This window comes from Schistocerca cancellata, chromosome 9 (genome assembly GCF_023864275.1).
Source record: "Schistocerca cancellata isolate TAMUIC-IGC-003103 chromosome 9, iqSchCanc2.1, whole genome shotgun sequence".
In the NCBI taxonomy this organism is placed as follows: domain Eukaryota; kingdom Metazoa; phylum Arthropoda; class Insecta; order Orthoptera; family Acrididae; genus Schistocerca; species Schistocerca cancellata.
Window position 1 is genome coordinate 453604342 of NC_064634.1, and position 27034 is coordinate 453631375.

The 27034-nt window shown below is 59.9% G+C and overlaps 1 protein-coding gene across 1 annotated transcript; it reads left to right on the top strand.

Moving 5' to 3' along the window:
- The first annotated feature begins 8569 nt into the window (after positions 1–8569).
- Positions 8570–24039, top strand: LOC126101484 (translation initiation factor IF-2-like). Its single transcript, XM_049912133.1, has 4 exons — positions 8570–9333; positions 10033–10465; positions 16308–16828; positions 23979–24039. The coding sequence occupies exons 1-4, from the start codon at positions 8570–8572 to the stop codon at positions 24037–24039; spliced, it is 1779 nt and encodes a 592-aa protein (XP_049768090.1).
- Positions 24040–27034: the final 2995 nt, after the last annotated feature.

Sequence of the window (27034 nt, forward strand, 5' to 3'; positions counted from 1 at the left end):
CGACCCTTTCCACATCTCAGCGTCCCCCGCCCCCGTTGCAAGAACACACACAAGACAAGACACGTCCGAGAAGAAGAAGGCAGGCAAACCAAAGTATTCAAACAACATGACACAAACCAACAACCGTCGGCCGGCCGCGACCAAAAACGGCGACAATCAACCGCTACCGCCGCCCGCACCCGCCACCGACCCCCCGCAATCCAACCACCACGGCACGCAAACAGTATCCACACACGGGCATACAGAAACGCCAGACGACGCAACCACACCGCAACACAAACACGACAATCAAAACCTTCCCGACGTGCTTTGATGGCCCTGAGAAGGGCCGTTTTGGGCCGCGCGTCTCTTGCGCGCCACTAGACGACGGGGACGGGGGGTGGGGACGACGGAGTCATCCGCCAACCCTTCCTTTCCCATTCCTTTCTTCTTCTCCTCTACTTCTTCTTCTTGGGCGACGCCTTCGCCTTAGACGGCGTCGTCGCCTTCTTCGGGCGCGGCGCCTTCGGCTTCTTCGTCGGAACCTTGGCGGCCTTCTTCGCCTTCGACGGCGACTTGGCCTTGGCCGGCTTGGCAGCAGCCGCCTTCTTCGCACCGGCGGGAGCGGCCGACGCCGCAGACGCCTTCTTGGCGGCGCCCGCCTTCCGACCAGTCGCCGCCTTCACGCCACCAGCCTTCTTTGCGCCGGCCGCACGGGCGCCCTTCTTCTCCTTGCTGGCCGGAGCGGCGCGCTTCTTCTTGGCACCGCCAGCACGAGCCTTGCCGCCCTCAGCCGCCCCGCCGCCGGCGCCGGCAAGCTTGAAAGAGCCGGACGCGCCCTTCCCCTTCGTCTGCACCAGCTCGCCCGCCACCACGGCCGACTTGAGGTACTTCTTGATAAACGGCGCCAGCTTCTCCGCGTCCAGCTTGTAGTGCGCGGCAATGTACTTCTTGATCGCCTGCAGCGACGATCCGCCGCGCTCCTTCAGACTCTTGATGGCGGCCGTCACCATCTCAGAGGTGCGCGGGTGCGCAGGCTTGGCGCGCGGCTTCTTCGCAGACGACGCAGACTTTGCCTTCTTCGTAGTGCCGGTGGCGGCGGGTGCCGCAGCAGTCTCGTTCGTAGCCGCCTGATCTGCCATTTCGACGACGCGCGTTACAACACAACACAGCGAGCAGCGAGAGCGAGAGGAGACACGCAGCGAGCGGAGCGCACAGCAGAGGAATAGCCGCCTCGCGCCACAGGCCCAGCCAGTGTCGCGGGCGGGCGCGGACGGCCGAGAGAGCGGCCGCCACTCTGCGCGCCGCCGCGCCGCGCCTCCCGCGCTTGCTACCGCCCAACGTCCGACAGCCTGTGCGGAGCAGCCCCACACCTGCGCCACAACCACCCGCGCCTTTCAAACCACCGAGGATGGGGCTACACACAGCCACACCACAGTCGCCAACCAGTCGCCACGGCAGCGCCGCAAACCACGGCCAAACTGCAGCCACCGCGCGCTACAGCCTGGGTCGGCCCGCCGAGAATCGCCGCCCACTCCCAAATGCCGCCCCCACAGCCCCAGCCGACGACCCGCCACAATGGCCAAACCTTCGGCAAAAGCCCCACACCGTCGCCGCGGCAGCCCGGCCAGCGCGGCCGGCGCCACAGCCACACAAGCGGAGGCGTGCGGCGATGACGGCCGTGCAAACGCACCTCCGCCGCCCCATCGCCCTCCCACCGTTTCCCGATCGGCCCGCAGCCGTCGGGCCACGTCCTCCTCCTCTCGCCCGCCAACATTCACAGCCCTTTCGTTCGTTTCCCAACAATTTCAATTGTGCCCGCCGCAAAAACGGGCGCCGCCTGCAAAGCAACATGCTCCGCCGGAGCGCCCCTCGCCGCTTACGAGCCAACCCCTCGCCCGAGGCAAACCGAAATCCGCAACTACAGACCAACCCAATCTGCCGTCAGCACACACGACAGCCAACATCACGCGTGACGAGTTAGACATTAGGTTCACACGTCTCGGTTAGGTTCGGTGGACGTGGGTTAGGTTAAGGGCACTTGGGTTAGGTTAAGGGTCGGTGTTAGGTTAAGCGTCAAACTTAGGTTAAGCATTCAAACACACGTCGGGCGTCAGAGGTTAGGTTAGGTTAGGTTAGGTTAGGTTAGGTTAGGTTAAGGCCACTTGGGTTAGGTTAAGCCTCAAACTTAGGTTAAGCATTCAAACACGTCAGCCGTCAGGTGGCCGCAGCAGCCGCACCTACCTACCTACCTACCTACCTACCTACCTACCTACCCACCCACCTCACGGCCGGACAGCTTAGCTTACTTGGCGCTGAGGCTGACCTCACCGCACCTCACCTCACGCTAACGCTACGCTACAGGTTCGGTTCGGTTCGGTTCGGTTCGGTTCGGTTCGCTCAGCTTAGGCTTAGAGCTTAAGCGCCGAGGTCGGATTACGTTGGTTCACACCTTCGGGCGCCACACTTTGGGTGTAAAGGTCGCCGAAGCCACAGACAAACGGGCAGCACGACCACGACCAGATACCGAGACACACGGACCACCCACCGGCCAAAGGGCACCAAACAACAAACCAGAGCACCACGTGTCGACCAGAGCAACCCGCCGCTCACGCGACGTGGCTGGCACCGAAGGGCCGCCGCAACTGCGCTTTCCGCGCCGGGCCGGATGCACGTGCGGCACCACCACCACCGCACACAGCCGCTGTTCAACATCAACCAACAACACGCCGCGGTCGCAGCCTCAACGCCAGCACACGTTTGCACCACCATTCACACGCACCGCACAAACAGCTGTCGCCGACAACACAAACACACCGCAACGACGCCGCCGCCTCTACTTGTGCCGGCCGGCCACCCACCCCACCGACGGCGCACCTGTCGGCAGTCGGCAGTCGACACGGGAAACGCACACCGCCACTTCGCTCGCGCGCACGCCACCAACCAGTCGTCGTCTCAAACATAGGGCAGGCAACAAATCGCCTCGCACGAACCGTCCACAAAACTATCAAAGCACAGCCTCTGGCTAACGGCCACGACGCAGCGGCACCGCTGCTCCTTTCCCCGCCCCACTCGATTCACAAAGTCACGCGACACCGCCAACGACGGCCTCGCTTCCCGCAACCGACACCTTTCCGCCACTACGCACAGCCGCACCCGACGCCCGTGGCAACGACACAACTACTGCACTATCCACCGCCGCCTCCCCCTTCCCGTACACACAGCCAGCCAGCCAAAACCACACCAACGACCCAAACACGCACGTGCAACGGCACACCCCAACCAGTCAACGTCGACAACCACACGCACGGCTCGAAACCGGCGTCCTTCCACGTTGCCATCAAGCTACACACAAGACACAAGGAACCAACAACAGCAAAAGCCTGCCCGCCCGCCCCACTCTCACGCCGCAAAAAGCACACCGAAACCGCCAAACGCACATTCCCATCGCACTGACACCGACCGGCTCGCTACCACCACACCTGTGCGGCAGCCGTTTCGCAAACATGACACGGCGCGACATGACATCACGACCAACTCTCCTTTCCGACGCCTTCGGCCGGAGCACAACGCCGCCAATTCGCCACACAGTCACACAGTCGACAAGCGCCCGCCCTCCCTGCACGACGCCGCGCAGCAAAGGCGCCCGCAAACACATACCTCTCCTCTCTCTCGGCCGCCCGACGCGCCAACCGCCACACCGCCAGCCACTCGCAATTGTGCACTGCCGCCAGCCACACGTCCAACACGCCGCGCCGCCTCCGGCCACCCGCCAGGGGGCGCTCACGTCCGCGACAACAGCGCGGCCCGCCGGGCCAAACCGAACCGAGCCGCCCGCCGCTGCTCTGCACATCTTCCTGCGCGCATCAACAAAACGAGGCACGCGAGCACACCCCGTCACAACGCCACATCACGCAAATGCCGTGCCGACCTCTTGTGTCTACCGCCTAAATTGCACTCACCAGCCGCCCCTTCTTCTTCCTACCTATCCATCTGTGCGTCTGTGTCGGTCCGCGCGTGACGCCTCTCAACATCCGCCGTCGCCGTCCCCGTTTCCGCCCCAATGCCATCGTCGCGCCGCCGCCTCCTCCTCCTCCTCCTCCTCCACCGCCCCTGTCCGGCCCGCACCACACCATACACCGCTGCTTGTCCCGGCCGTTGCCACCAAAGGCGCCTACCGCAAACGCGCCACGCCGCAGCCCCCGTGCGTGCATCTCCGTGCCGACGCTGCCTCTCTGCCCTCCCGCACGCACTCGACCGACCGACATGCACTGCGTCGACGGCCTCGACAACACAGTCTCTGGCTCCGCACTGCGTGTTCCGGTACGCACGCTCAAACACGTATGTACTCATTACCAGCGATGGCGAGGCACGACACAATCTCTGACCAGAGAGTTTCTTATCGTCGCTAGTCTGCGCCACACGACACTAGTAGCACGTAGCGGGTCGGCAGGAACAGTTGTCATCTATATGTGGCGGGTCGGGAGAGGTAGTAGTCAGTCGACAGTATTAGCGAGTGGACGATTCTACTGAGCGGGCGGCGGCGTGCTCTTCTCGCGACTCTGGTCTCCGTTCGGGACGATGCATATTGTTATTAAAGGTAAGGTAATGAAGCTGCATTGCGCAAATCTAATAATGTATGTCAATTGTAACTATTTTCTTCACAACAAAATGCCCCAATAATACTTTGTTTCCAAACTAACTTTTTTAAAGTACAACCATTCATTTCCATTTAAAGAATATTTCCTACGCATTTCCTCCAACAATCAAAATTAAATGTGTGAGCCGGCATTCATTGCACGAAGCTGTGTACAGGTATCTACAGTTAAGAGCACATGTAGATGCAGTTTGTTTTCTCTTTTGTCTTTTTGTTTTTTTTTTTTATTGACGTAACGATCTTTTGCTCTTTTTATTCTAATTTGTACGTAGGCTGTTTGTTTAGATTTTTATACTGGTAATGCCACGTAGCGCTCTGCGTGAAAAATCAATGCCTGTGCTGTGTGCAGTCTGTGGCTAGTTTGCATTGTTGTCATGAACTGCTATAGCTGGATGTGAACAGCGCGTAGCGTTGCGCAGTTAGGGGTGAGCCGCCAGCACTGGTGCATGTGAGGAGAGAGATGGCGGACTTTTCAAATTACATATATTATGACTGGTGATGATGATATTAAGGGTAAATACATTGTTTGTTGTTCTCTATTAAACATCTTTACTTTGCTAACTATCCCTATCAGTAGTTAGTGCCCTCCGTAGTTTGAATCTCTTATTTAGCTGGCAGCAGTGGTGCTCGCTGTATTGCAGTAGTTCGAGTAATGAAGATTTTTGTGAGGTAAGTGATTTCCGAAAGGTGTACTTTAATGTTACTCAGGGCCATTCTTTTGCAGGGATCTTTGATAGTCAGATTGCGTTGCGCTCAAAATATTGTGTGTCAGTTTAAGCACAGTTTTGTATACATTGTTGTTCAAAGGGGGACGTCTCAGAATACAGGGCCGAAGGTCAGCCAGCGCTGCCCTTACAACGTTTATCGGGTTTTCAACTACGTCTGTTGAGATGTTCATCGTTCATTATTTCCATTCATCAATATTATCGCGCGTTTCTCATCAATCTTCGTTCGTTCATTTTCTAGGGACGTTAACAACATTCTGGCACATTTTTATCATCATTCACTCACTCACTCACTCACTTACTTACTTACGACTATTTGTGCGGGGAGGTTACACTTGGGTCCGTTTCCATTTACATTCAATGTTGATAGACCTTTTTTTTTTGTTGTTGTTTTGTTTCTGGCAGGTTACAAAAGGCCTCATTTTATGTTGGTTGCAGCAGCGTTTTTCTCCTTCTTTCTTCTAGTGTTTTCCCCGCCCCCGCCCCCGCCCCTCCCGCATCCGTCGGGTCTCACCACGTTCACTGACAGCCGCGTCTGCGGCTACACCACAACGGCCCCCTCCCGGCAACCCATTCGTTTTCTCTTCTTTTGCACAAAAACAACGCCGCACGCGCCAGCCGAGCGCAGCGCAAGCCACCCACACCGCGCCCCTCCCCGTCTTTATAGCCTCCGCGTCTCGTTTTCTTCGTTTGCCCCCTCCCATCTCCCGAATGCCATGCCATGCCGGCAGCGTTACGCGTGCCCCTCCCCTGTCCACACACTACCGCGAAACGAACAGCCTTCCGGGCCACATGCAGGGCACGCCCACCGCCATTCCCGGACGCAATTCTCAAAACAACACACACACACACACACACACACACACACACAAAATGAACGCACTATCCCACTTCGCTTCTCTCTCTCTCTCTCTCTCTCTCTCTCTCTCTCTCTCTCTCTCTCTCGTCCCTTCCCTTTAACGAAAGACAAACAGACCCCGGTTAACACACTTTCTCGACACCTTCATGTAGGGAGGGAGGGAGGGAGGGTGCGTGCGTGCGGTGTCTCGACCGTGACGGCAACCATCCACGATCCATTTCCCCCACTGGTAAAACATGTTCACTAACACCTACAGACATCATTCCGTACACACACAATGGCTTTGCACACGAACATAGACGGCACGGGCACTGTCGTACATTCTTCCTCAGAACCATCTCAACGAACGTTACATACACATCCGGGAAAGCAAAGCAACGCAACGCACAATTCAGCCGTCAAAGGTAACGTTCACCACGGCAGACACTTGCCGCCGCGCCGTTACACGCATTTCAGTGCGGCTACAATACACCTCCGACACGGGAACGTTCCGTTGCTCTACACTGCGTTTCTCCGTTTTGTTTGGTTTCTTTTTATCCGTTTTTTTTTTCTTCTCTCTCTCTTTTTTTTTTTTCCCCTCTGTCCTTTCCTCCACCATTCTCTCCTCACGTTCTGCCCAGACATTCGACCGATCAGAGGTTCACCTTTCGGTAACCGTTCTCAGCGCGACCGTATGACGGGTGTTCAAGACGTCCGTTGCGTGATGCCGGTGTACCGCGCCGATCGACAGTTTCCCAGAGGCGACGGATCGGACCACATCACCGACACACACAAACACGTGTGCGCACATTCGCCAAAGCGACCGTCGTCTTCTAGCGTCGCGCTTACTCTACTGTACTGCACTGGACTGGACACGCGTGCATGCATCTTCAATGACGACGTCGGTGTGCGTGCGTCGTACGCACAAGCAGACACAGACACGACTATCGAAATCACAGTCGGAGGGAAAGGTACATCATCGTGCGTGTCGCCCGTACAATGCAATACACATTGGTGTCTCAATGCGCGTTCATTTAAGCGTCACTCACACGCCTCCACGCTGCAGCATTTACAGACACATCTCACCCTCGCCATGTATGGCGTGCAAACCGACCCGAAAAAAAAAAAAACGGCCGTCGTTACACACTGACATTCCCAACAATCGCGTTTCGTTTCCATCCGTCACGTAACTAACCGGCACCTCCATCCAAAGGACACATCACCGATCGCACTTCCCCCACCTCGCAGACAGGTAACACCAACGAGTTGTGCGCACGTGCCTCCATTCCACGTCACACCGTGGCCGTACCCCGCAACACGCGACGCGCCCCCATCAATCAAATTCATCGCATCGGCCACCCCACCCCGTCGCGTCGCAACCAAAGCGGTAGCTATTGCCGCCGTCCACCCACTCACACACACACAAAACAACAACAACAACAACAACAATTCCGCCCTTCCCGCAAAGGCCATTTGGTGGCCCTGAAAAGGGCCGTTTTTGCCGCTCTCGCAACGGAGGAGCCTTCTCTCCTTCCATTCCAGAGCCACCTCCTTACTTGGAGCTCGTGTACTTGGTCACCGCCTTCGTGCCCTCGCTCACGGCGTGCTTGGCCAGCTCGCCAGGCAGCAACAGCCGCACAGCGGTCTGGATCTCGCGGGACGTGATGGTCGAGCGCTTGTTGTAGTGCGCCAGGCGGGACGCCTCGGCCGCGATGCGCTCGAAAATGTCGTTCACGAAGCTGTTCATGATGCTCATCGCCTTCGACGAGATGCCCGTGTCAGGGTGCACCTGCTTCAGCACCTTGTAGATGTAGATGGCATAGCTCTCCTTCCTCTTGCGCTTCTTCTTCTTGTCGCCCTTCGAAATGTTCTTCTGCGCCTTGCCAGCCTTCTTGGCGGCCTTCCCGCTAGTCTTGGGCGGCATCTCAAACAAGAACGTGAACGTACGGCAGCAACACCAGTAGCAAGCGCTCCGCTCTAGTCAGCGTCTCCCCACACAGTGGCACCCAGCGCGCCCCGCCGCCGCACCTTTACCAGCTCGCCCCGTTGCGGCCGCCGACCAATGGGCCGCGAGCGCAACCGGCCGCCGCACCCGAGAGCATAAAGGACCCCCACCCCTGGCGGCGCCGCCACTCCACTACTGCCACTCCACTCCGAGTTGCGATGTCGAGGCGAGAGGACGTGTTTGACGATCGAGCGAAGGGTGTGGCGGATCGCCGCTCGTCGGGGTCAGCTCAGGCGACTGAGTTGCTCCCGGCGGCGGCCCCATCCGGCCCCCCACTTATGACGAACCGGCTTTCGACACCTGACTACGACAGGACTGACTCTTCGGATCATGCCGCGCGCACTCGTGAACGAGTGTTCATCCTTATGAATAAACTCGCCCATGGGGGCCCCTACCCTGGTCGAGAGGCCGACGAGGCGGCTATATTCGCCCTCTGTAAAATACAGACGGCAGCCGCTCTACCGCACACGAGGCAGCAGGTGTTGGGTGTGCCACCGAGAGCCCCGCCGGTTACATCGCATTTGCTTGCGGTCCCGGCGGCGGCGGCCTCGGCGGGAGTTGCGCCGCTGGTCTCGACCACTCAAGAGGTCGATGTGCCCCCGGTTGCCCCCCTGGCCCCCGAAACACAAGAAGAGCCCGTGGCTGCGCTAGCCGTGGCCACCGAGATGGAGGACGTCGATCTGCCCGACGCAAATCTGGCTGAGGCAATTGCCGAGTCAGAGCGTCGTGACACTGACCCTGACGCTGCCCGCGCGCCCAGAAAGCGCCGGGCTATGACAAATGACGATTCTGACACTCCCTCACAGACATCTGACGCAGCGAGGCCGCGGAAGAAGGCCCCTAGGGCCTCCCGCACCTCCACCACAGAGTCTGGGACGACTATCGCGGGCTCCTCCCGGAGCACCGCCAAGCAGAAACCGACGAAGACAACGCGGCGGTCCACTCGTCCACCTGCCGCCTCCCGGCATCCGGACGAGGACGGTTTTGTTGCCCCACCCCGGCGGCACACTGCCAGGGCTGCTGCGCTGCAGCAACCGACCCCGCTGCCGACCGCCAACGCGTTTGCGAGCGCCAGCGTAGATGCATTGGACGATGGCGCCGCGCCCCCGGCGCCTGCCCAAAAGAAGCCGCCGCCTATCGTCATCCAATGGGCTGGCGAGTACAAGGAGTTCCAGCACAAACTGGACAGGGTGGCCCCGTCCGCCGCTGTCAAGAACGCTGGCCGTGACCTCTACAAGGTCACGGTGTCGTCTAACGACGAGTACCGCGCGGTGATGGACGCCATCTGTAAAGACGGCCTCCCGTGCTACACACACCCCTCCGAGCCGCTCAAACTTCTGAAGGTGGTTTTCCGCCACCTTCCACTCAAGTTTGGTGCGGACTACCTTCGCGAGGAGCTCGAGGACATGGGCTTCGGTGTCCGGTCTACCGGACTGATGAAGTCCCCGCGCACGCACCGTGACATGCCACTATACCAGGTTGTCCTCGTTGACAACCTGGAAAATCGGAAGATTTTTCAGGTGCAACGGGTCGGCCGGGTCAAGGTAGCGGTGGAACCTCTCCGGGCCAAAGGCAAGAGGGCCCAGTGCTTTTCCTGCCAGCGGCTCGACCATGTCTCCCGCTACTGCTCCATGCAGCCCCGCTGCGTGAAGTGCGCGGGCCAGCACGAGAGCAAGTCCTGTGGGCTTGCCAGGGAAGACAAGCCGACGTGCTGCAACTGCGGCGGCACGCACGTCGCTAGCTACAGAGGCTGTTCGGCCTTTAAAAGGGGCCGAAATCAACCGAGAGGAGGGGCTGCGCCCTCTCGTAAGGTGCACCCGTCCACCAGCTTTGCTGCCGCCACCAAGGGCGGCCCGTCAGCCTCCACCGCCCGACCTTCGGCGCAGGCGGAGGGCGAGACGCAGCAACCGACCGCGCCGTCCACGGCTTCGCCCGTGGGGGTGGCAACCCCTGCGCCCTCGCAGAGCGCGCGAGTTGCCGCCCCGCGCAGGCGTCGTCGGCGCGCGGGCCGGGCCACACCTGCCGTTGCGCAACGGACTGCCGCCAACACTCTGCCGCAGCAGAGGACGGCACCTCGTGCTGTGCCGCAACCGAGATCGACTGCTGATGCTCCACAGCAGCCGTCTACTTCGGATCGGCCGCAACAGGCCGCCCCAGTGGTGGAGGCCGCCCCAGAGGCCCCCACCGCCCCCTTGGCCGCCGACGCAGCCGAGCTCCGATCGCTCTTGCGGTCGTTGAGTCAGCTGCTCGAGCAACTCCCGGTGCTAGTCACCGCGGTCACGTCGGCCCTTCAGGCCGGCGTTGCAACTCCACCGCGCCATGGATAATCGCCATATCCATGGCCTCACCGTTTGCACATTTAATGCAAACAGTTTGGTCCCCCAACAAGGAGAATTCAGGGAGTTCTTGCGCGACGAGGCGATTGACATCTGCCTCGTGTGCGAGACCTTCCTGAAGCCGGGACTCCACGTGAATGTGGCCAACTATCGATGCTACCGCACCGACAGGTTGACCCACGGTGGCGGGACGGCAATCTACATCAAGGCGTCCCTGAAGCATCATGATGTTCAGCTTCCGCCCCTCGCTGCAATGGAGGCCACTGGGGTGGCTGTCACCACAACGGCGGGGGTTATCACCTTCGTTGCGGCCTATAGGCCGCCGAGGGGAGTACTTCAGGAGGCTGACGTCGACGCCCTGCTGGCACTGCCCGGGAGAGTCTTCATTGCGGGTGACTTGAATGCCAAGCATCAGCAGTGGAACTCTCGCCTCACCAACGCCAGCGGCCGCCGCCTCCTTCGCGCCACACAACGGCATGGCGCTATTGTACTGGGGCCTTATGAGCACACAGTCTTCCCCCATCGCGGCCAGTCAGATGTGCTCGACATCGCCGTGCTCAAAGGTGTTGGGCACTTCACGTCTGCCACCGTTAGATGCGCCCTGTCGTCCGATCACCTCCCGGTGGTCTTCGACATGGACGTCATCGGTGCAACCATGCAGTCCGACCGCCACAACTTCCGAGGCATAGACGAGGCACGCTTTCGTGTCGAGGTCTCTGACCGCCTTGAGGGCGCGCCCGATCCCGATGTGCAAGGGGCTGATGCAGCATTGGCCTTCTTCACGCGGCACACACTGGCTGCTGCGGAGGCGGCCACCCCCAGGCGGCCGGGAAGACCGCGTGAGATGTCGCGCCAACTCCCGCCGCACATCCTCGAGGCGATCACTAACAAGAATCGCCTCTTCCGGGAGTGGCAGCTTACGCGGCTGCCCGAGACGAAGCGCCGCCTCAACAGGGCGAGGCGTGAGATTCGGGCTGCCATCGATGACCATCGCCATAGGGACTGGGCGGGCCTTGTGGCCACCCTAACTACGACGGACGGTAGTGCTTGGAGCACCGCCAAGCGCTTCCTTCGTCGTCGCCAGCGAGTCCCGCCTCTCGATACGGGTGCGAACGTCGTCTGCGAGCCAGATGCGAAAGCCAGCATCCTTGCGGATACGTTCGCGGCAAACTTTCAGCCTGCTGAAGACGCGGTCGATCCCGACCACGTCCGCCTGGTGGAGGACCGCCTGCCGGTCTTTCTCGCTGCACGGGAGGACGACGACTCGATCGAGGAAATCACAGCAGAGGAAGTGGACTTGCAGCTCCGTCGACTCAACCCGAAGAAGGCGGGCGGCACGGATGGTGTCACTAACCGCCTGTTGAGGATGCTTCCGCCGGAGGTGCACCAATCTCTGGCGGACATCTTTAACAGCATCCTCCGCTCTGGGACCTTCCCTTCCGCGTGGAAACACGCGGAAGTGGTTGCCATCCCCAAGAGCGGCAAGGATCCACGCCAGGCCGCGAACTACCGGCCGATCAGTCTGCTCCCGTCCCTCTCAAAAGTGTTTGAGAGGTTGTACGCGGAGCGACTGCTACGCCATGTGACGGAACAGCAGCTCATACCCGAGGAGCAGTTTGGTTTCCGGTGCGGCCACTCTACCACGCAGCAGCTGTTGCGCCTCGTGGAGCAGGCGATGCGAGCGCTGGAGACGCGGGAGTACCTAGGGGCGGTGCTTCTCGACGTCTCCAAGGCCTTCGACTGCGTGTGGCACGACGGCCTCGTGTACAAACTTTTTGCACACGGGGTACCGACGTCGCACGTAGTCCTGCTGCGCTCGTATCTCTCGGGGCGCACTTTTCACGTCCGAGCGGATGGAGGCATTTCCACCGATCGGCCGATTCGAGCGGGAGTACCGCAGGGGTCGGTCCTCGGCCCCCTGTTGTACTCCCTGTACACCGCCGACGCTCCGCGGGTGGCACGCGTGGAGTTGGCACTTTACGCCGACGACACGGCGTTGTTCACCCGCAGCATGAACGCGGCCGAGATGCGCCGTCGCCTCCAGCTCGGATGTGACGCCCTGGGCTCATGGTCCACGAAATGGCGCTTGAAGTTCAACGCTGCCAAGAGCCAGGCTGTAATCTTCAGCAGGAAGAGGCTGCCACCGGACCTACCGCCGGTCACGATCATGGGGGGCCCCATCCCGTGGTCGCGGACCGGCAAATACCTCGGGGTGACGTTAGACAGGCACCTGACGTGGCTGCCACACGTCCGAGACGTCAGAGGGCGGGCAGTGGGGCGCCTTCGTGCGCTCTACCCACTGCTCAACCCTTCATCGCCACTTCCTCCACGCCACGGCCTCACCATGTATCTGTCCCTAGTCCGGCCGGTACTGGAATACGCGGCTGTGGTGTGGGGCAACGCGGCAGCGTCGCACATTGCGACGCTCCAACGAGTGCAAAATAGGGCGCTGCGACTGGCGCTCCACAAGCCGCCTCGCTATCCGGCGAGACTCCTCCATGAGGAAGCTGGAATCCCCCTCCTGCGGGATCGCTTCCGGCAAACCGCCAGGGTGTTCTACAGGAATGCAGAACACTCTGGCAACCGCCTAATCCGTGGTCTGGGCCGCCAGGTCCACCACAGGCCGACGACTCGTTGGCCAGATATACTGCGAGACTAATATCTCGCAGCCTGCTGTCGCAACGACGGGCGTCCCAATACACGACGCCCAGTGAGGACAGCTCACCCTCTTAGGACACACAGCAACAAATAGATGTCGCCGCAGGAACAGCAGCCCAGCTGCTTAAACTGCCCCTACACCTGGCTTAGGAAGCCAGAGTTTTTTGTGCGTGCGTGCGTGCGGCGCCGCCACTCCGCTGCTCGACTCGCTGCGGCTCGCACCGTCGTTCGTCTCGTCTCGTTTCTACACCACAGCCCATCGCCATGTCCGGACGCGGAAAGGGAGGCAAAGTCAAGGGCAAGTCAAAGTCCCGCTCAAGCAGGGCCGGGCTCCAGTTCCCGGTCGGCAGAATCCACCGCCTCCTGCGCAAGGGAAACTACGCCGAGCGCGTCGGCGCCGGGGCGCCCGTCTACCTCGCCGCCGTCATGGAGTACCTCGCGGCTGAGGTGCTCGAGCTGGCCGGAAACGCGGCCCGCGACAACAAGAAGACGCGCATCATCCCGCGCCACCTGCAGCTTGCCATCCGCAACGACGAGGAGCTCAACAAGCTCCTGTCGGGCGTCACCATCGCACAGGGTGGTGTCCTGCCCAACATCCAGGCCGTCCTGCTGCCAAAGAAGACCGAGAAGAAGGCCTAAACAGAGAGGCCAGGCAATCGGCACGCGGACCCGCCGCCCAGCAGCGCTGCGTGCTCCCCTGCACGCAACGCGCGTTGCCGGCTCGGCTCACAACAATCGGCCCTTTTCAGGGCCACCACACAAACCTACGTCCAAAGCAAAATTTCAGTCGTCCTCGCCGCGCTTTACTTTACTTTAACGTCACTTCCACAGCCGCCGCCGCCGGCAACAAGACCATACCAACTGCTACGGATTGCAGGGGGAGATATTCTGCGAGGTACCTCGGTGTCACGCCTGACATCGAAGTGTCACATAGGGGAACGTGGCACAAACGCTCGCGCCAGGATGCAGATCCTGTACCCCTGTTCCCTCGACCCCGCAACAGGGGTAGCGATACTGGAATATGCGCGCCCTGTGTGGGGCTATGCAGCCAGATCGACGATGCATCGCCTACAGAAGGGTCCAGAGCAGAGCGCTCTACGACGGGCCTTACACGTCCCCGCGGCAGACCTGCCTAGAACCACTCACAACACGATTCCGCGCCCTGGCAGAAGCGTTCTACGCGACCGCGCGGAATTCACACAATGACTATTACGTCTTGACCCTTGGGCAATATGAACACCACAGGGACAGATGTGCAAGACCCGAGTCGCTACTCCAGCAGTAGCACAAACAGAACACATAATCACTCTCAACAAACAGCAACGTCCGAGAAAGCACACTACCAAAGATAAGAACAACACACAGAAAAGAGGAGCTAATGTCCACAGGCGACAATAACCTCCACCAACTCCCCCTCTAACGGTAGAGGACTAAAGGAAAGAGAGAAGAACAAGAAGAGCCGCCGCCGCCGCCATCTTGTCGTCCACAGCCCGTGTGGCCCAACACACACACACATTTCTCTCGTTTTGTTTCGTTTGCCTCAAGCACCTCCACGCACGCACAGTCGCCTTCCAAACGACAACGACAGCAATAATCACCACTGTTAAACGAGCGTGTCGACACACCGCCCTCCACTCCCGCGCGCCCCATACAAACGAAACAGCTGATCCGGCCGCCTTGCCTCGGCAACTCCAACGCCGCCGCAAACACACAGCCAAAACCACGCAGATATTCACCGCCTCTCGCACAACAACAACACACAGCCCGGCGTCTCCATCGATCGATAAACAAAACAAACACACAACGCCCTCTCTCGCACACACACAGCCACAAGACCCGCTTCCTTTCCTTTCTCCCAGTCACGTCAGTCAAACGCAAACGAAATGAAGAATGAAAGAAAGAAGGCAGGCAGGCAGGCAGGCAGGCAACACAGCGCACACACGCAGCAACAACACAGACTCTTTCGCACTTTTCAATTTCCGAACAGTGTGGTGGCCCTGAAAAGGGCCGTTTTCGTCTCTCCCACGGCCGCGGGAAGGCCAACGCGGCACAGCACACCGGCTGCGACGCGCCTAACCGCCGAAACCGTACAGGGTGCGCCCCTGCCTCTTCAGGGCGTACACCACGTCCATGGCCGTCACAGTCTTGCGCTTGGCGTGCTCAGTGTACGTCACCGCGTCGCGGATCACGTTCTCCAGGAACACCTTCAGCACTCCGCGGGTCTCCTCGTAGATCAGACCAGAGATGCGCTTCACGCCGCCCCTGCGAGCCAGGCGGCGGATCGCGGGCTTCGTGATGCCCTGGATGTTGTCGCGCAACACCTTGCGGTGCCGCTTGGCGCCACCCTTGCCGAGCCCCTTTCCTCCCTTGCCGCGGCCAGTCATCTCTTCTAAATCCTCAAAAAAGCTCAGGCAAGCAAAACGTCTGCTGCAGCGGCTGGCTCCTCACCCGGCGCTAGCGAGTCGGCTACGGTCTGCGCCCAGCGCACGCGCCAGCCCCCCTATATAGACTCTGGCCCGCCCTCCCCCCACCACGCGCAACCGAGGGCATATAAGCGCACCACGGTGGCTGGCGCGCATTCCGAGCTGGGATGCCGAGGGAGACAGACGTACGTTCTGATGCGACGGGTGTGGCGGATCGCCGTCCGGCGGAGCTTGCTCCGTCGGCGGCCCCATCCGGCCCCCCACATATAACGACCACGCACACGTCTACGGTGACGACTGGGCAAGTGAAGACGACCACGACAGCTGCCGGTGGCGACATTACTGCGCTGCATTTGACCGCCATGAACTGCACCCCCACCACCACCACCACAACCACCATATCCACTGTCACCTGCCCCTCCCCTGCCATTCCCGGTTGCAGTTTTATTGATGCAGCCATCAATAAAACGGCACCTAGGGTTAGGGAAATCTGCGCATCAGGGCCCCCTTCATGTGGGACAAGCCCGCGTGCGCCGCGATCTAGATCCCGCTCCCCCCTCCCCCCCCCCACTAGCCGACCACTCGATATGCCGGACATACGGGATGCCGTATGTACCCCCCCCCAACCGATACCGGCACACGATGAGCGCACTGCGCCGTCTCTGATGTCTGACGCTGACATCCAGGAGGGACTACAGGAGCAATTGATTGCTCTCCAAGACGCTGCAGAAGAGGTAGGCCAACTGGTCGACCCAGTGCAGCGCCAGGCCATCTTCTACCCGAACATGGCTGCCGCGCCCGACGACAGCGATGACGAGAGCACGATGGAATATGATGACGACCATCGGCGCCCGGTCGCTGAACGTCGGAAGCGGCAGTTGGCCTCCTCATCGGACTCTGAGGCCACACAGCCCGCTGAACGCGGACTCACAAAGAAAAAGAAGGCCATTGTTGACGCAGAGGGCTTCCAGGTGCCGCGCAAAACGGCACCTCGTCGCCAGTTCACCACATCACTGTCAGACGTGCCTGTCAGCAATACCTACGCGGCTATTGATGGTGCCGCAGACACCCCGCCAACTCCCCCAACCCCCGCACCCTCAGCCACCCCTCCCGCCCCTCCACCCATCTCCATACAACACAAAGGACCCTTCCAAGAGCTTCTACAAATCCTAACTACCCACACCGAGCACCCCTTCCGCTTAAAATGGCAAGGCGACGAAAATTTCCGCCTGAATCTCCAGTCCCCCACAGATCTTACTAAGACACTCCACATCCTTAGCGAGCTTAACATAGGTTTCTCCACTCCCCCTAAAAGGATCCGTCGCCTACGGGTTGTTGTCAGAGGGCTCCCCATGGTGTACTCTGGCGATGACCTGAAGAAGGCACTTTCATCACTCAACATCTCCACTACAGTCATTTCCCGAATCATTTCCCCTAGAACCCGACGCCCCACCCCACTCTTCTTTGTCTCCGCTCCTGACACGCCGGAGAACCGCAACCTCCTCTCCCTCTCGCTCATCGATCACGTTAGCGTGACGATAGAGAAGCCGCGCTCCAGGAGGATGACCCTGGTATGCTATCGCTGCCAGGGACTGGCGCACTTCGCGGGTGATTGCACCCGCGAGGTGCGGTGCGTTAAGTGTGCCGGTGGACACGCCTCCTCGGAGTGCTCCAAACCCCGGGACGCCCCCCCCACCTGTGCCCGATGCGGTGGAAGTCACACGGGCAGTTATATGGGCTGCCCAAAAATCAAGACATTTAAAGCAAACCAAAAGCGATTTGCAGGAACATCGGCGTCGGCCCGCCCGGGCACCAGCTACTCCGGTGCCCTGGTGGGTCCGGCGCCACGGCCCCCCCCCCCTCTTTGCGTCTCGCACCCATCCCGCCCCTCTGGGCTCCTATCCACCACCCCTCCTCTCCATCCCCATCCAACCCCCCACAACATCCTTCCCTCACCTCCCCACCCAGCAGGCGTCAAGCACTGCTTCCCCCTCCCCACAGCGGGTGTCACGCTCCGCTGTTCCCTCCCCACCCCACCGGCAGGCGTTAAGCACTGCTTCCCCCTCCTCCACACCGGTACAGTCGCAGCAACGCCCCTTCCCCACCCCTTCCACTGATTCCACCCAACTAGGCGATATCATTACTAATATCGTCGATGCACTGACCACTGCAATCTCTTCCACATTTACCTCCCTCCTCCAAACCATCCCACAACAGCTTGCCACCGCCCTCTCCCAATCCATGTCCCACATCACCATCCCCATCCCAAACAGTCATGGCTGTTAGACATCACGGTTTGACAGCCATGATCTGGAACGCCAATGGCCTCCACAAACAACAGGGTGAGTTCCGACAATTCCTCCTAGATGAGGGGGTTGACATTTGCCTTGTTGCTGAGACGCACCTCAAACCCGGTGTTTTTGTTCGTGTAGCAAACTACTCCTGCTACAGAACTGACAGGCCCACCGCCTACGGTGGCACAGCGGTGTACGTACGTAATTCCCTCCGCCACCACCCCATACCCCTTCCCCCACTCAACACTGTGGAAGCCACTGGCGTTGTTGTCCACACAGTGAGGGGTCCCATCACGTTCGTGGCTCTATATAGACCACCACGAGGCCTTCTTGAAGCACCGGACTATGAAGCATTGCTGTCGCTCGGCAACGACGTCTTCGTTGGTGGCGACTTCAATGCTAAACACGCTGCCTGGAACAGCAGACTGACGAACACATCCGGTCGTCGACTCCTTCGGGTCGCTGAGCGGCACCTTGCCCGCACCATCGGCCCGCACGAACCCACCATTTACCCCTCTGGAGGACATCCCCCCGATGTCTTGGACATCGCAGTGGTGAAAGGTCTACCCCACCTCATCACTGCTGCCACCCGCATTGCCCTAGCCTCTGACCACCGGCCGGTCATCTGTTCCATCGACCTCGATGGAACTCCGACCGCGCTGAGCGAAGGCCTGAACATCCACGGTATTGACTGGCAGTCCTACCAGAGACGGGTCGAAGCAGCCCTACCCACAATCCCTGCTGCCGATCAAACGGACGCAGATAACACCCTCATACACCTTACCACCATCGCTCTAGACGCAGCAACAGCAGCGACCCCTCGCCGCCCACACAGACCCCCAGACCATCTGCGTCCACTCCCCCCCCACATCGTTGCTCTCATCACAGAGAAAAACCGGATCATTCGAGAATGGCAGCTCACTCGAAACCCGGCAACAAAGCGCCTCATCAATAGACTACAGCGCCAAATCAAGGCTGCGGTGCAAGACCACCGCAATCAGGCATGGCAGAACAAAATCTCTGCCATCGACCTGAGTGATCCGTCTGCTTGGCGGCTCACAAAAAGCCTTCTGAGACGAGGGCAACGGATCCCCCCACTCCAGGTTGGCAATGATTTTGTGTCCGAACCAGACGCTAAGGCCAACGCCTTGGCTGATGCTTTCGCGCACAACTTCACACCGGTCAATGACCCCGTTGACCCCAACCATATTCGCCTGGTAACGGCACGCCTCCCTCAACTACTTGCCGTCCAGGACCCTGAGGATGAAATCACCCCCATCAACGAAGAGGAGGTTGAACTGCAATTGCGGTACCTCAAATCCAAGAAAGCTGGTGGCCCCGATAAGCTGACGAACGCCCTACTTAAACAGCTTCCCCCAGCTACTATCCCCATCCTGACGTCCACATTCAACAACATCCTCACAACCAGGCAATATCCCTCTGCCTGGAAACATGCTGAAGTGGTCGCCATACCCAAGGCTGGGAAGGATCTTCGTTCCCCTGCCAACTACCGTCCCATCAGCCTCTTGCCCGCCATCTCCAAGGTGTTCGAGAGGCTGTACCTTAAACGACTGCTCATCCACATTGCCCGAGAACGAGTCCTCCCTGACGAGCAGTTTGGATTCAGGCAGGGACATGCAACTACCCACCAACTCCTGCGCCTTGTAGAAGAGGCACTGGACGCCATGGAACGTAGGGAGTACTTCGGGGCCATACTCCTCGACGTGTCCAGAGCGTTTGACTCGGTCTGGCACGAGGGGCTGCTCTACAAACTATTTGCCCTTGGCTTTCCAGTGTCCCATGTCCGGCTAATAGCCACATACCTGGAAGGTCGCACCTTCCATGTTAGGATCCCAGACGGGAAATCTACACGACGACGAATCAGGGCAGGAGTACCACAAGGCAGCGTACTTGGACCGCTGCTCTACTCCCTCTTTACAGCCGATCTGCCCTCTGCGCCGAGGGTACATTTAGCCCTCTACGCAGATGACACTGCACTCTTCTCTCGTTCTCGGAGTGCGGCAGTTCTCCAGCAGCGGCTCCAGGGGGCCACAGATTCCCTAACCGATTGGGCTAGGACCTGGCGTCTGGCATTTAATCCCACCAAAACCCAAGCCCTCATCATCTGCAGACGCCACATACCCATTCGGCTCCCTCAGGTGACGGTCCTTGGTACCCCAGTCCCTTGGACACGTACTGCAAAGTACTTGGGGGTTACCCTGGACCAACGCCTCACCTGGCGCCCCCACATCGATGACGTGCGTCGAAAGGCAATAGGGAGGCTATGCCTGCTCTACCCTCTCATCAACCCAACCTCCTCACTCCCCACACACATTGCTGTTAGACTGTACACCTCCCTTGTTCGCCCCATCCTTGAATACGCGGTGGTGGTGTGGGGCAATGCTGCCCCCACCCACCTCCGCCGACTTCAAACCGTCCAGAACAGGGCTCTCCGGCGTGCCCTCCGCCTCCCCTTCGACTTCCCATCCCAAGAGCTCCATAACCTGGCCGAAGTGCCGCTCCTTCGCACCCGCATCCTCTCCGCAGCCAACGCCTTCTACCAACAAACCCGTCACTCTCCTAATCCCCTAATCCTATCCCTGGGTACCCGTATCCACCGACTAGCCACCACTCGATGGCCTGACCTTTTATTTCGCCCCCCATGACTTCACACGCAATAGCCATCCCACCCCATGACTATCATACACCTTCACATCATAGAACTCTCTCCCAATATGTCAAATCATTCACTCCCCAACATGCCATCCCCCCACACCCACACCATCACAAATGCTGGCCTAATCATGACAGGCCCTTCCTTTTTCCCTTCTCCATCTGTCACTCTCTGACTTCTTTCTCTTTACCCAACCCTCCAACCCGCCACATCAAGACCGACTACCACCACCATCAAGACGCCGCTACGAAGAAGACGAAGAAGAAGAAGAAGAGGCCAGGATAATGGCCTTTCGCTTTCACTATCTCTCACTATCCCTCCTCCTCTCCTTTAATCTGTAACCTAGTAGTAATCCACGGCCAGTCAATTGGGCCATTCGTTTTCCCACTTCTTCCACTATCACTCTAACTATCCTTTCAACTTTTAATTTAAAAAAAAAAAAAAAAAAAAAAAAAAAAAAAAAAAAAAAAAAAACCAGCACAAAAGCCAAGACCAAAAAACCACCCGCCATGTAACCCCTTATTACCACCACACCATTTCAGAAGGAGAAGCGCATAAGCGCTAGAACTTCGTTTACTGAAGAGGGTCCATCCCTCAGCCCTGTGCGAGGTCGAGGCTGGCGCGCGCCCGTGTCGTCAAGGCAGCACCCGACGCAGCACCTCGCCTCCACGCCGCTCCGCTACCGCTACCGCTATGGCCCGCACAAAGCAAACGGCCCGCAAGTCCACCGGCGGAAAGGCGCCGCGCAAACAGCTCGCCACCAAGGCGGCGAGGAAGAGCGCGCCCGCCACCGGCGGCGTCAAGAAGCCCCACCGCTACAGGCCGGGCACCGTCGCCCTGCGAGAAATCAGGCGCTACCAGAAGAGCACAGAGCTGCTCATCCGCAAGCTGCCATTCCAGCGCCTAGTGCGCGAGATCGCCCAGGACTTCAAGACCGACCTGCGCTTCCAGAGCTCCGCGGTCATGGCCCTGCAGGAGGCCAGCGAGGCCTACCTCGTCGGCCTCTTCGAAGACACCAACCTGTGCGCAATCCACGCCAAGCGCGTCACCATCATGCCCAAGGACATCCAGCTCGCGCGCCGCATCCGCGGCGAGCGCGCCTAAACACCGCGCCAGCCGCTGGGCACCGCCCACGCACGCAACAAACAAAACGGCCCTTTTAAGGGCCACTAACATCACTCCGTCGCGAGCAAACTTTGTCGGTCGCCTCTCGCCCCACAACCACAGAACCAAAGACAAAACACACCACTTCCACTTCCCGTCCGTCCGCCACAGCCGCTCTCTCTGCCAGCTTGCTGGCGCGCGCAACAATCAACATCATCCCTCCCCGGCGCGGCGCTCAAAGCGCACAATAACCCATCGGCGACGCCGTCAACCACACGGCCGGCCGCCGCTTCGTTTCGAAAAGAAAAGAAAAACAAACAAAAAAGCCAGGCAAGTCCAACGCCACCGACCCTTTCCACATCTCAGCGTCCCCCGCCCCCGTTGCAAGAACACACACAAGACAAGACACGTCCGAGAAGAAGAAGGCAGGCAAACCAAAGTATTCAAACAACATGACACAAACCAACAACCGTCGGCCGGCCGCGACCAAAAACGGCGACAATCAACCGCTACCGCCGCCCGCACCCGCCACCGACCCCCCGCAATCCAACCACCACGGCACGCAAACAGTATCCACACACGGGCATACAGAAACGCCAGACGACGCAACCACACCGCAACACAAACACGACAATCAAAACCTTCCCGACGTGCTTTGATGGCCCTGAGAAGGGCCGTTTTGGGCCGCGCGTCTCTTGCGCGCCACTAGACGACGGGGACGGGGGGTGGGGACGACGGAGTCATCCGCCAACCCTTCCTTTCCCATTCCTTTCTTCTTCTCCTCTACTTCTTCTTCTTGGGCGACGCCTTCGCCTTAGACGGCGTCGTCGCCTTCTTCGGGCGCGGCGCCTTCGGCTTCTTCGTCGGAACCTTGGCGGCCTTCTTCGCCTTCGACGGCGACTTGGCCTTGGCCGGCTTGGCAGCAGCCGCCTTCTTCGCACCGGCGGGAGCGGCCGACGCCGCAGACGCCTTCTTGGCGGCGCCCGCCTTCCGACCAGTCGCCGCCTTCACGCCACCAGCCTTCTTTGCGCCGGCCGCACGGGCGCCCTTCTTCTCCTTGCTGGCCGGAGCGGCGCGCTTCTTCTTGGCACCGCCAGCACGAGCCTTGCCGCCCTCAGCCGCCCCGCCGCCGGCGCCGGCAAGCTTGAAAGAGCCGGACGCGCCCTTCCCCTTCGTCTGCACCAGCTCGCCCGCCACCACGGCCGACTTGAGGTACTTCTTGATAAACGGCGCCAGCTTCTCCGCGTCCAGCTTGTAGTGCGCGGCAATGTACTTCTTGATCGCCTGCAGCGACGATCCGCCGCGCTCCTTCAGACTCTTGATGGCGGCCGTCACCATCTCAGAGGTGCGCGGGTGCGCAGGCTTGGCGCGCGGCTTCTTCGCAGACGACGCAGACTTTGCCTTCTTCGTAGTGCCGGTGGCGGCGGGTGCCGCAGCAGTCTCGTTCGTAGCCGCCTGATCTGCCATTTCGACGACGCGCGTTAACACACAGCGAGCAGCGAGAGCGAGAGGAGACACGCAGCGAGCGGAGCGCACAGCAGAGGAATAGCCGCCTCGACGACGACGAGTCTCTCAGGTTGTTCTAGTGTATCGAAGTGCCACTGGGCTGTGCCCGTCTGACTTCAAGTAGTGCGCTTGGGGATTTATGAAAATGAGATATTGTGCTGTGTGCGTGTTTTTGTGTAAATGTTTGTTCTGTGTGTGTGTCCTTGTTCTCTAAATGTCCCTAAATTGACGGGTGAGTGTTAGTTTTGGGCGCTTATGTTGAAAATGGGGGTGATCGTGACCTAAATTTTGTATGAGTTGATGGGGCGATGTTTGAGTTTTCTCATAAAGTCTGGTGGATTTCTCCTTTATGAGGGAGTATATGGTTGGGTGGCCTAAAAATTCTCTTATTTGTGTGTTTCGGACGTATCTGTCAGCGCCTGTGATGATTCGGAAGGTTTTATTCTGCAGTCGCTGTAATCGTTCCAGCGTGGTGTCTGACGCCATCGACCATACTTCCGATCCATACAGGATGGCCGGTAGCATGAGCTGACGCCAGAGTAGCATTTTGCAGTTTAGGGTGAGGCCGTCACCCTTTAGGAGGGGGTATAGCTGCGACAGGAGGGCACAGCCTTTGTTCGCAGCTTTGTGGACGTGTTTTTGCCACGTAAGACGACTGTCTATTTCGAGGCCTAGGTATGTGATACGGTTACGCCAGGCTAGGTCCCGACCGCCAATGGTGAGTTGTTGGTCTGGGAGTTTTAGCCTGGTCGTGAAGTATATTGCTTGGGACTTTTCAGGGTTTACTTTTATCTTCCAAATGTTGCACCACTGTGTGATTTTGTCGAGGTGCTCTTGTAGCTTGCGCCGTATGAATGCAAGGTTACTACAGCTCCTGAAGATTGCTGTATCGTCGGTCGACGCACAGGCCCAGCCAGTGTCGCGGGCGGGCGCGGACGGCCGAGAGAGCGGCCGCCACTCTGCGCGCCGCCGCGCCGCGCCTCCCGCGCTTGCTACCGCCCAACGTCCGACAGCCTGTGCGGAGCAGCCCCACACCTGCGCCACAACCACCCGCGCCTTTCAAACCACCGAGGATGGGGCTACACACAGCCACACCACAGTCGCCAACCAGTCGCCACGGCAGCGCCGCAAACCACGGCCAAACTGCAGCCACCGCGCGCTACAGCCTGGGTCGGCCCGCCGAGAATCGCCGCCCACGCCCAAATGCCGCCCCCACAGCCCCAGCCGACGACCCGCCACAATGGCCAAACCTTCGGCAAAAGCCCCACACCGTCGCCGCGGCAGCCCGGCCAGCGCGGCCGGCGCCACAGCCACACAAGCGGAGGCGTGCGGCGATGACGGCCGTGCAAACGCACCTCCGCCGCCCCATCGCCCTCCCACCGTTTCCCGATCGGCCCGCAGCCGTCGGGCCACGTCCTCCTCCTCTCGCCCGCCAACATTCACAGCCCTTTCGTTCGTTTCCCAACAATTTCAATTGTGCCCGCCGCAAAAACGGGCGCCGCCTGCAAAGCAACATGCTCCGCCGGAGCGCCCCTCGCCGCTTACGAGCCAACCCCTCGCCCGAGGCAAACCGAAATCCGCAACTACAGACCAACCCAATCTGCCGTCAGCACACACGACAGCCAACATCACGCGTGACGAGTTAGACATTAGGTTCACACGTCTCGGTTAGGTTCGGTGGACGTGGGTTAGGTTAAGGGCACTTGGGTTAGGTTAAGGGTCGGTGTTAGGTTAAGCGTCAAACTTAGGTTAAGCATTCAAACACACGTCGGGCGTCAGAGGTTAGGTTAGGTTAGGTTAGGTTAGGTTAGGTTAGGTTAAGGCCACTTGGGTTAGGTTAAGCCTCAAACTTAGGTTAAGCATTCAAACACGTCAGCCGTCAGGTGGCCGCAGCAGCCGCACCTACCTACCTACCTACCTACCTACCTACCTACCTACCCACCCACCTCACGGCCGGACAGCTTAGCTTACTTGGCGCTGAGGCTGACCTCACCGCACCTCACCTCACGCTAACGCTACGCTACAGGTTCGGTTCGGTTCGGTTCGGTTCGGTTCGGTTCGCTCAGCTTAGGCTTAGAGCTTAAGCGCCGAGGTCGGATTACGTTGGTTCACACCTTCGGGCGCCACACTTTGGGTGTAAAGGTCGCCGAAGCCACAGACAAACGGGCAGCACGACCACGACCAGATACCGAGACACACGGACCACCCACCGGCCAAAGGGCACCAAACAACAAACCAGAGCACCACGTGTCGACCAGAGCAACCCGCCGCTCACGCGACGTGGCTGGCACCGAAGGGCCGCCGCAACTGCGCTTTCCGCGCCGGGCCGGATGCACGTGCGGCACCACCACCACCGCACACAGCCGCTGTTCAACATCAACCAACAACACGCCGCGGTCGCAGCCTCAACGCCAGCACACGTTTGCACCACCATTCACACGCACCGCACAAACAGCTGTCGCCGACAACACAAACACACCGCAACGACGCCGCCGCCTCTACTTGTGCCGGCCGGCCACCCACCCCACCGACGGCGCACCTGTCGGCAGTCGGCAGTCGACACGGGAAACGCACACCGCCACTTCGCTCGCGCGCACGCCACCAACCAGTCGTCGTCTCAAACATAGGGCAGGCAACAAATCGCCTCGCACGAACCGTCCACAAAACTATCAAAGCACAGCCTCTGGCTAACGGCCACGACGCAGCGGCACCGCTGCTCCTTTCCCCGCCCCACTCGATTCACAAAGTCACGCGACACCGCCAACGACGGCCTCGCTTCCCGCAACCGACACCTTTCCGCCACTACGCACAGCCGCACCCGACGCCCGTGGCAACGACACAACTACTGCACTATCCACCGCCGCCTCCCCCTTCCCGTACACACAGCCAGCCAGCCAAAACCACACCAACGACCCAAACACGCACGTGCAACGGCACACCCCAACCAGTCAACGTCGACAACCACACGCACGGCTCGAAACCGGCGTCCTTCCACGTTGCCATCAAGCTACACACAAGACACAAGGAACCAACAACAGCAAAAGCCTGCCCGCCCGCCCCACTCTCACGCCGCAAAAAGCACACCGAAACCGCCAAACGCACATTCCCATCGCACTGACACCGACCGGCTCGCTACCACCACACCTGTGCGGCAGCCGTTTCGCAAACATGACACGGCGCGACATGACATCACGACCAACTCTCCTTTCCGACGCCTTCGGCCGGAGCACAACGCCGCCAATTCGCCACACAGTCACACAGTCGACAAGCGCCCGCCCTCCCTGCACGACGCCGCGCAGCAAAGGCGCCCGCAAACACATACCTCTCCTCTCTCTCGGCCGCCCGACGCGCCAACCGCCACACCGCCAGCCACTCGCAATTGTGCACTGCCGCCAGCCACACGTCCAACACGCCGCGCCGCCTCCGGCCACCCGCCAGGGGGCGCTCACGTCCGCGACAACAGCGCGGCCCGCCGGGCCAAACCGAACCGAGCCGCCCGCCGCTGCTCTGCACATCTTCCTGCGCGCATCAACAAAACGAGGCACGCGAGCACACCCCGTCACAACGCCACATCACGCAAATGCCGTGCCGACCTCTTGTGTCTACCGCCTAAATTGCACTCACCAGCCGCCCCTTCTTCTTCCTACCTATCCATCTGTGCGTCTGTGTCGGTCCGCGCGTGACGCCTCTCAACATCCGCCGTCGCCGTCCCCGTTTCCGCCCCAATGCCATCGTCGCGCCGCCGCCTCCTCCTCCTCCTCCTCCTCCACCGCCCCTGTCCGGCCCGCACCACACCATACACCGCTGCTTGTCCCGGCCGTTGCCACCAAAGGCG